Consider the following 9,391-nt stretch of genomic DNA (forward strand, 5'->3'; position numbering starts at 1 on the left):
GTGATCATTATCTGATGTACCAAATTACAACTGCTATTGGAACCCAAACAGCATCATAACAGGAGAATATTGTGAACGATGTCGGCCTGTCTGTCTTAGTCGCTCTCACACACTCTCCTTGATTCAGTTTTTGATTGGTGTATTTGTTATATCAGGAACCTTAACATTCAGCAGAATAGTACTAACATTAATTGTGTCTGATTTAATTGGAAAGTCAAAACAGGTATATATAAATCTATGCAGTGCAATAGGAGGGAGGACTATAGTGTCTGTATCATTGTAGGGCTCTGGCTGGTTATTTGGTTTAATGATGGGAGCTGGGGGATTGTCTCAAAGCACAGGACCTCTCTGGAGTAAAAACAGATAAATATCAAAATAGAATCAATTTTCTTTGTTTTTGTGTAGCTTATGAATTGTATTTACTGGTTGGTAACAGGACGTGGTTAGTATCAACAGTTTTATCATTTATGCAGTTCATTTTAATAATATTATTTATTATATTTTTTAAACAATTCAAACCAAAGAAAGAAGTAAGCTCTATTTCTAATATTATTATTATTCTATGCTTACTTTTCTAATCAGCCAAATAATAACACAATGAATGAAGAAACTGTCAAAGAAGAGGATAGAAAAGAGTTGCTGCAGTTTGAAGAGATGAATGAAGAAATAGATGATGATAAAGAAACACGAGTTTAGCATAGTAGCAATATTATAGTCCTGCATGTACAAACTTAGGTTTGCAATTTTTTAGTCATAATTACGTGTAGTTTGAGAATTGCATACACACACTATTCATATTCATCAATAATATTAAAGCCTTAAAGGGACATGATGGTTAAATTTTTTAAGTGTTTTTTGTAAAAGGACAAAAAATAACCTAAAATATGTGTGTGTGTGTGTGTGTGTGTGTGTGTGTGTGTGTGTGTGTGAGAAAGAGTTTGTGCATGCATGTATTATGAATAAGTAGTTAATACAAGGTTCAGTCTTTATTCTCATTCACATGATTGCTGTCAGAGTTCTCTTCAAGTCTCTCCTTAGACCTACTCCTGCTCCTCTTCTTCCTCTCGTGTGATCGGCTTCGGTTGCGCTTCTTCCTATCCCGTGATCTGCTCCTACTTCGCCTCTTACGATCCCTTGATCTGCTCCGGCTTCGGTTTTTCCTCTCATGTGACCTACTACGACTCCTCTTCTTCCTATCACGTGAGCGACTACGGCTATGGCTTCGATTTCTCCTCTCTTGAGACCGACTTCTACTTCGGTTTTTCCGATCACGCGAGCGGCTTCTGTTTCGTCTCCTCCGATCGCGTGACCTGCTCCTACTTCGTCTTTTCCTCTCGTGCGATCGGCTGCGACTCCGCCTCCTCCTATCCCTCGACCTATTCTGCCAACTTTGGTAGCTGTTCCTTCGTCCACGGTAGCGATCGGATTGACTGGATCTCCTCGAGTCCTCCCTAGAGTGGTCCCTCTCTTTTTCTCTGCGAGCCTCTTGCTCTTCCATTCTTTTCTTGTTCTGTTTCTCTCTTTCCACCTATCAACATTCAAAAATAGAAAAAAAGTCGTCAGATAAGAAAAAAAACATCAGGAATGACGAGGAATAAAAATTTTAGAAATTGATGTCACATTTCTTGAAGACACATTTGAAATAGTATTTTACCTCTATTTTAAATACTCTCTCTGCTTCAGGAGCATATTGGAGTAGCCTCACAGCCAAATGATGGTCAAAAACTTTCACTAACATTTTACAAACATTACAGGCTTTAACTAACCTTCATGTTAAGGATTGAAATGCTACCGTACGTGCTAATGCACATACACACTCTCACAAATCCCAATAAATAGCAGAAAATGCTTAACTAACCTTTCAGCATTTGACAAAATCTGATAATACCGCTACATTAAACAATCATGAACGATTGCATTTATAAAAACACACCCACTAGTGCAGCATAAGTAATCTATGTGCTTAAGCATAACACGAATACAGCCATCCCACCTCATTGCTCTTGAAACAAGACACAGTCTGAGCTTACCTTCATTTCTGAGAGTGTGTTACGTATTCTAGCGTATCCCATGTGCTGTTTCCCCATCAGGTGTGCATCAATCCTTGCTTGAGAGTCGCCAATGATTAAGAAGCAACCGCATACGTCACAGATTTCATTCTTTTCGTGGAAATTGCCTGGATCCACTTCAAATCCAGCCACAGTTGAAGGCTAAACGATATTAATGTAATCAATTATTACTGTAGGACGCCTTTTTTCGAAGGCTGTAAATTTTGCAGATTTCGCTATTTTTTGAAGATTCACAAAAATTACTTATGCAAAAATCAAATTATTATGGTATAAGATGGCAGACGGCATAAATTCACAAAAATTAAATCTGCAAAATTGATTCTTAGGCCAATTTGTGAAATTTACAGCCCTTGAAAAAAAGGCACCCTACAGTACTTAAGTACGTGTTACTTACGATGAGTGACCAACTCATCAACTGGGCTCTCTCTCTTTCCTTCTCCTTCTCCAGCTCCTCCACTTTTGATATCAATTGCTGGGCTTCTTCAACATTACCTTGGGCCCCTAACTCCTCAGACTACAATAAATAATAATAATTATTATTATTATAATTATTATTATTAAATGAAATATCCTATTCAATTTAAAATAGTTACAAAACACTGTATAGCTAGAATCTTTCATGGCCCAAAATGTTCATGAATTTCATGATTCATTCAAAATTCATGAAAATAAATCCGCAAAAATTGATTTAATTCCAAAATGGCCAAAAGGTGAAAATTAAAACCACGAAATTAATTTTTGGGTCATGAAAATTTCTCAATATATGGTAGTTTGTACAAAAAATAATAATTTTTTTACTTTCTGGTGTGTGAGGCATAATAATAACAAACTTACCTCCTCAATCAATTCTGCTATCTTCTCTCCAAGAGTCTTCAGCTTTTCACTGTACAGCATGCTATCCTTCTTATCAAAAGCCTAAAATCCAAAGTACAAGTACATATAGCATACACTTAACAAAAATAGCAACAGATTCTCTTTCTCTCTCTCTCTCTCTCTCTCTCTCTCCCTCTCTCTCTCCCTCTCTCCCTCCCTCTCTCCCTCCCTCTCTCCCTCCCTCTCTCCCTCCCTCTCTCCCTCCCTCTCTCCCTCCCTCTCTCCCTCCCTCCCTCCCTCTCTCCCTCCCTCCCTCTCTCCCTCCCTCTCTCTCTCTTTCCCTCCCTCTCTTTGCTCCTTTACATTAGTATTTGCATCTTCACTCCTTTGTAATCTTTCTTTTCCTCGCTGCACTCTCTTGTCAAGATCTCTGATGAGTTTCTCAAGATACTCAATAAAGCGTTCTTCATACCCTCTCTGCCATTTCTCATTACTTGCGTCATAACTAGAAAATACACAAAATTAATAATAAAAAGTATACCATATAGTGGGAAATTTGGAGGGACTAAAATTTGGCAAATTGCTAAATTTAGGTGATTGGTGAATTTTAACTTGATGAATTTTAATTTGGCAAATTTGTGGCCATGTGCCATTGAGCATGCGTATAATGGCTTAAAATGGTGGATTTTATTTTGGCAAATGGCTATCAAAAATGCCGAATTTGCCAAATTTATTTCCCTCCAAAATTTCCCGCTATACAGTAATTGTGTACTACTTACGCTTCTTTGAAATGGTCGTCATGCAATTTATCACAAATACCTATAAAATCAGAAAAGAATAAGTACGTACACCATAAATACAAAATAATGTTAATAATTAATTATTATTAATAATTAAAAATTAAGCGGCTGACATTGTTTAGAGTAATAAATATCTTACCAATATCAGATCGAGTGTTAATAAAGAGCTTCGAAGGACAAAAACCACACAAGAAATGCTTACAAACCTATCCATAAACACCAAAGTCAATTAACATAATACACCTTTTTATGATCATACCTCTGGATCAGAAAAATGTTCTTCCTTAACAGCATCATCTCCCGTCACGTTCCTGTTCCTTCCCATTAACTGATCAAGAAGGGCAGCAGCTTCAGACGCCATCCTAGCCTCAGTTTATGAAGAAGAAAAAGGAGGAAAGTCAACGGTCAACGTGTGTGTTTTGTCAGTGTCAGTGTGTCACTGAGTTTAACCCTTTACGCGCCATTTTAATGACAGGCGTGGTTTAGTTCTGATCCCCGCCCACTGTCATGGCGGAGGACATAACCTTGCCTTCTTTCTTATGTTGCGAAGTTTGCCAGATCCAGACAAATTCAGGCAAGACAGAGTACTAATATAAATATTTCTTTCTTTCATTTTACAGAAGAGCAGTTGCGTGAACACCTATTGGGACAGAAGCATTGGCAGAATGCAAGACAGAGGGATTTATCAAGAAGAAGCATTTATGTGAGAGGATTTGAGCCTAAGACCACGACAGTCAGTGATCTCACGGAGCTATTCCAGCAGTTTGGGTCTATTCAAAAAGTTGTATTGCATGAAAAGGTTAATTATTTTATTAATTTTTTTAAAAATTAATTTTTGCCAGACTCCACCCTTTTATATGCCGCCACCATAATTGTCTATGTCCAAAGTGGTTTGCTGCTTGTATAATGTGTAATTAATGATGTATAAGTTCTAATTGCATTAAAATTACAATGCTGGTTTCCAATATGAGTTGTTGCAACTGGAAATTAGTGGCAAGGTTTCCCACAAGATTCTGGCATAGTGCTGCTTGTGTGGGTTCTTGTCACTGAGTGGATTTTAAAGTTGTTCAAATATTAGTGGTACTTAGAGTGCTGGATTTTAATTGGCAAAAATTACCAGTTGATGATTCTCTATTTTTTATTATTTTTCTGATGCTAAGTATCAACTTTGAGCTGATTCCAATAAAATTTGAATTTCTTGAAAATTGGACCAACAACCAAAGGCTATAGCCTTGGGTCTAAGGCCAAATTTTGTCAAAAAAATTAAAAGACAATTCTCCATTTTTATAATTTTTTTGATACATATACATGTCCTTATGTTGTGTATCAACTTTGAGCTGACTCCGATCAAATTTGGATTTTTTATGAATTTTTTAAGCTGCTCAAAAATCAGGTTAATGTCTCTGTACTATAGTACATGGTCTGAGACCAAATTTTGCCAAAAATGAAAAGGAGAGAATTCTCCATTTAAAAAATCTTTTCTGATACCTATACATGTCCTTATGCTATGTATCAACTTTGAGCTGATTCCGATCAAATTTGGATTTTTATGAATTTTTAAAGTTGCTCCAAATGCCATGTACTGTATTGTAGTGCTTGTCAGCTCATCAAGCTCATGCTGTTTAGCTCACTTAGCATGCTTTGTGGGAAACCCTGATTAATGGTATAACATGTGTCAATGCATCAGGATAGAAAAATTTTTTATCCTGACATTTTGATTCATGTACATGTATCATTATCTCTGCAGTATTTCTAGTTGCAATTCAAGCACATAGAAAGCAATGTGTCGTATTGAGAACCCACTTTTTATCCACACACATGTACCCATAGTTCTGCCTTTAGTGGTTGGGGGCGGTGTGGACAATCACCTCAACAATTGAACAACCAGTTCATCACTTAGACCAACCATCCAATTAATACTAATAACCATACATAAAGCATGATACTGTAGTCTACTAGTATGGTGTACATAAATTTAAAGGGAATAGTATTATAGTCTCCAACCACCTCTAATTTTTTTCTTGGCAGAACCCTGTATACCATAGTAACCAACTAACCATGTCATATAATGGGAAATTTTTGGAGTGAGTAAAATTTGGCAAATTGCTAAATTCTGGTGATAGGCAGATTTTAATTTGGCAAATTTGTGGCCACGTGCCATTGAGCATGCGTATAATGGCTCAAAATGACAGATTTTTATTTTAGTGAATGGCCATCAAAATGCCAATTCCCCAAATTTAATTTCCTTCAAAATTCCTCACTATACAGTACATTATTTATAATTCCTAGGGGCACTATGCTCTCATTGAGTTTTCATCTGTCGAGAGTTGCTTGCAAGCTCTCCATCATCCCACAAGACTAATGATGAATGGAAAGAAATTGGTAGTGAAGCCGCGAGAGATGAAAGTTAAAAGACCTTCAACAAAGTCAGAATCTGACAGTAAAGAAGAGGAAATGGGATCACTGGATGCTTCAGGACAAGAATCAGTAGAGGTACATGTAGTCATGTACATAGTCATATATTTACAGAGGTTTTATTTGTTGGCATAAAATTTTGTGAATTTGGCCAGATTTTGTATTTGTTATTTTGTTGGTATAAATTTTTGCAAATCTACCTTCAGTAGCCATTTTTCCTAGTGTGCCACACCTTTTTGTGGAATTTAATTCACAAATTTAATGAAAATTCAAAATTATCAAAACTTATTTCCTTGAAATTTTGTGGCTATACGGTAATCTGGTATAATGTGTTTTTGTTATTGGTAGGGCGACGAGTATTCGAAAGTGGAGTTAAAAATAGAAAGAGAGTTAATGGAAAGAATAACATCTTTAGAAACAGTAAAGTTATCGTTAACCGAGCTCCTTTTCACTTTTTGTCTCTCTCTCTTTCACATCTCCTTTAATGTGTACTTCTCTTTATCTTTCTGTCATTTTTCCTTCTCCCCCCTCTCTCTCTCTCCCTACCCCCCCCTCTCTTTCTCTCCCCCCCTCTTTCTCCTTACCCCCTCTCTCTTTTTCCCTAGCTTGATGAACAGATAATATTATTAGCATCTACACAGCAGTCTCCTCCAAGTCTAGCTCTGGCCTATATAAAAGTTTTACAATACCTCCAGTCTGCTTTCAGTGAGGTTTTTCCTTCTTGTCGTCTTGTTCCTTTTGGCTCATTTGTCACTGGGGCAAGCCACTCTGACCTCTGATCTAGATATTGTTTTATTTACCGAATGGACAGAAAGAGATGAAGTTAATTTTGCTGATATTGTGTCTCTTTATTCTTCTCCTGGTAAGATATATGAAAGCATAATTGCAACATGTGTACATGTGTACATGTACATGTAGCTTCATAATATTATGGCCAAGGACCATGGGCTATAATAGTACATGATATTTTATTTTAAAAGGCTAGGAGAGAGTGTCTCTTTTTTATATTTTTTGATACGTATGCATCCACTTATGTTGTGTAGAAAGTTTTAATTGATTTCGATCAAAATCGGATTTTTTAATAAGTTTTCAAAGTTGCCCAAAAATCAGGTCAAGTCCCTGTGAATGTTGACCAAACTAGCCAAAAATTGTTCAGAGAGAAATTTCACTGTATTTCTGTTACATTTTTCATGATACATATGCATGTCCTTATGCTTCATAGAACATAGTAGAAGACATACTTTTTCAATTATTCTTTTTTCTTTTTTTATTCTGTAGTTGTTTCTCAGTTACAGCCAGAGAGCCCTACCATTGCCATGGACACCAGCAATGCTGCTCAAGCCAGTAGCATTCTGGAATCATTTTTGGCTAGTTCTAAGCCCACGCCAAGTACCACATCACTTATTCCATCGCATGTCAAAATCGGTGGATCTGCTGATATGAGTAGCTGGTCTAAAGAATATTTGAGTGTTATAAATGTCATTGGTTGTCTCTCTGAATGTTCTAATATATTAGCATTGCCTTCAGCAAGGTGTCCTATTGTTAGGTTTACCGTGTCCTCTTTGAATGTGTCTTGTGATGTATCAGTCAACCGAAGGTATGTTCATTATTAATTTAGGCTTGGGTCAAATGACATGTAACAGGGTTTCATATGCTGCGTTTACACTACAGAAGTGGGCCAAACTGTGCTGAACCAGGCTGAGCTGGCCCTGCTGTACTAACCATGCTGGCCTGGTTTGGCCCAGCTCACTTCAGCTCAGTTTGGTTACTGTTTACACTATCAAATGAAACTGTGCTAGCCCACTTTAAACAGGGCTGGCTCAGTTAAAGAAGCTAGTGTAAACGTATTAATAGAGAGGGGGGTAGCACTGGGATTTCCCCCCCCCACATTAGGTTCCCCCCCACAAAAAAATTCTGTATGAAAGCCTGCTCAAGGAAGCAATTAAGATAATTACAAATATACATTGTACATGTAAGCAGAAGCCAGCACAGTTTAGTGTTCCCCCCCCCACAAAAAATTTCTGTATGAAAGCCTGTGTAATGTATTGTATAATATAATGTAATGGTAATTGTAATTTTATTTACAAAAAATTGTGTTTAAATTGATGTATGTATACCCCTAATACCAAGAAAACTACAAAAATGCTTTGAAAATAACCCACTATATGGTATCAAAAAATATAATGAAAATTTATGTGCCTAAGTTCCTAACTTTTAATCGGAATCAGCTTGAAACTTTTTGATTATTTTGCATATCGTACTAAGTTAATGACATCAAATTTATGCAACTATGTTCATGTACATGTACATGCACTTGCAATTGTATGAACTCATCTTTATCCTTCCCTTCCTTTCCTTTCTCTTTGCCATATCTCTTCTCTCTCCTTCTTTTCCTGCTATGTCTGTACCTTCCTAGGCTAGGCCCTTATAATTCAAAGTTGCTCAAGGCCTACTTGAACTTTGATAAAAGAGTATCGCCTCTTCTCTATCTCTTGAAGTCTTGGCTAAGAATCTGTGGAGTGATGGGTTTTAAAAGAACACAAATAAACAATTACTCGCTCTCACTTATGCTCATTTATGCCCTCCAGAAAACATCCCCTCCTGTGTTACCATGCTTCCAGGACCCAAGAACATGGCCGCTAAATATGGAATGGTATGGCAGAGCAGGATTCATGTTAAGGAAGCACGAAGCTGAATACATCGATGGATGGAAAGTTGATTTTGTCAATCCCAACTCACTTCTTCCATCAAAAAACTCATCATCAATAGGTATACCTATAATGAATTATATCTTCTTATTTTATTTTTATCTTTCTTTTTGTAGCTGAACTAGCTCGCCATTTCTTCAATTTCTATTCAGCAGTTTTCTCTTTCTCTAACCATGCTGTCACAGTTCATACTCCCCTCCTACTCACAATACAAGATGCAGTACAGCTATCACTTCAAGATCCAACACATCAGGAGAGTATGACAGAGAGTGGAGGGATGAAGATTAGCCCTCTGTGCGTCCAAGATCCTTTTGATTTATTGCACAATGTAACCAAAGCAGTTACTCCTTCTACTCTAAATGCACTTGTAGAAGAGATGAAACAAGCTGTTCTAGTAATGGATAATCTTTTAAGTGCTTCACCTTCCTTGCATAATTTGGGTATTCTGTCACTTTTTGTTTGTCAGACCCCGACTTCTCCTTTCTCTTCTCCTGAAAAGTCCTACAAGACCACCTATCAGCTTCATTTCTCTTTAAAAATGATAGAAAAGCTAGTCAGTAAAGTCCCAGCAGCTGTTGGCTTGAGC

General features: G+C 37.0%; 3 protein-coding genes across 3 annotated transcripts in view; 2 read left to right on the forward strand and 1 right to left on the reverse strand.

Moving 5' to 3' along the window:
- Positions 1-835: 835 nt before the first annotated feature.
- On the reverse strand, positions 836-4,135 carry LOC100640924 (luc7-like protein 3). Its single transcript, XM_011406288.2, has 8 exons — positions 3,942-4,135; positions 3,822-3,888; positions 3,662-3,701; positions 3,246-3,387; positions 2,904-2,984; positions 2,464-2,583; positions 2,031-2,210; positions 836-1,528 (listed from the first exon to the last, which is right to left on the reverse strand). The coding sequence occupies exons 1-8, from the start codon at positions 4,041-4,043 to the stop codon at positions 980-982; spliced, it is 1,281 nt and encodes a 426-aa protein (XP_011404590.1). The 5' UTR covers positions 4,044-4,135; the 3' UTR covers positions 836-979.
- A 47-nt stretch (positions 4,136-4,182) lies between these two features.
- On the forward strand, positions 4,183-6,889 carry LOC105313129 (speckle targeted PIP5K1A-regulated poly(A) polymerase-like). The gene is made up of 5 exons (XM_019997837.1): positions 4,183-4,256; positions 4,303-4,481; positions 5,972-6,175; positions 6,446-6,517; positions 6,703-6,889. The coding sequence occupies exons 1-5, from the start codon at positions 4,190-4,192 to the stop codon at positions 6,874-6,876; spliced, it is 696 nt and encodes a 231-aa protein (XP_019853396.1). The 5' UTR covers positions 4,183-4,189; the 3' UTR covers positions 6,877-6,889.
- Positions 6,876-9,391, forward strand: part of LOC109582826 (speckle targeted PIP5K1A-regulated poly(A) polymerase-like) — a 3,027-nt gene continuing 511 nt past the window's right edge. The window contains exons 1-4 of the mRNA XM_019997807.1: positions 6,876-6,959; positions 7,376-7,694; positions 8,514-8,866; positions 8,922-9,389. Coding sequence (XP_019853366.1) covers positions 7,414-7,694; positions 8,514-8,866; positions 8,922-9,389 — 1,102 coding nt within the window. The 5' untranslated portion in view covers positions 6,876-6,959; positions 7,376-7,413. The remainder of the gene's footprint in view (positions 6,960-7,375; positions 7,695-8,513; positions 8,867-8,921; positions 9,390-9,391) is intronic.

Source organism: Amphimedon queenslandica, unplaced genomic scaffold (genome assembly GCF_000090795.2).
Source record: "Amphimedon queenslandica unplaced genomic scaffold, v1.1 AMPQUscaffold_13351, whole genome shotgun sequence".
Taxonomy (NCBI): domain Eukaryota; kingdom Metazoa; phylum Porifera; class Demospongiae; order Haplosclerida; family Niphatidae; genus Amphimedon; species Amphimedon queenslandica.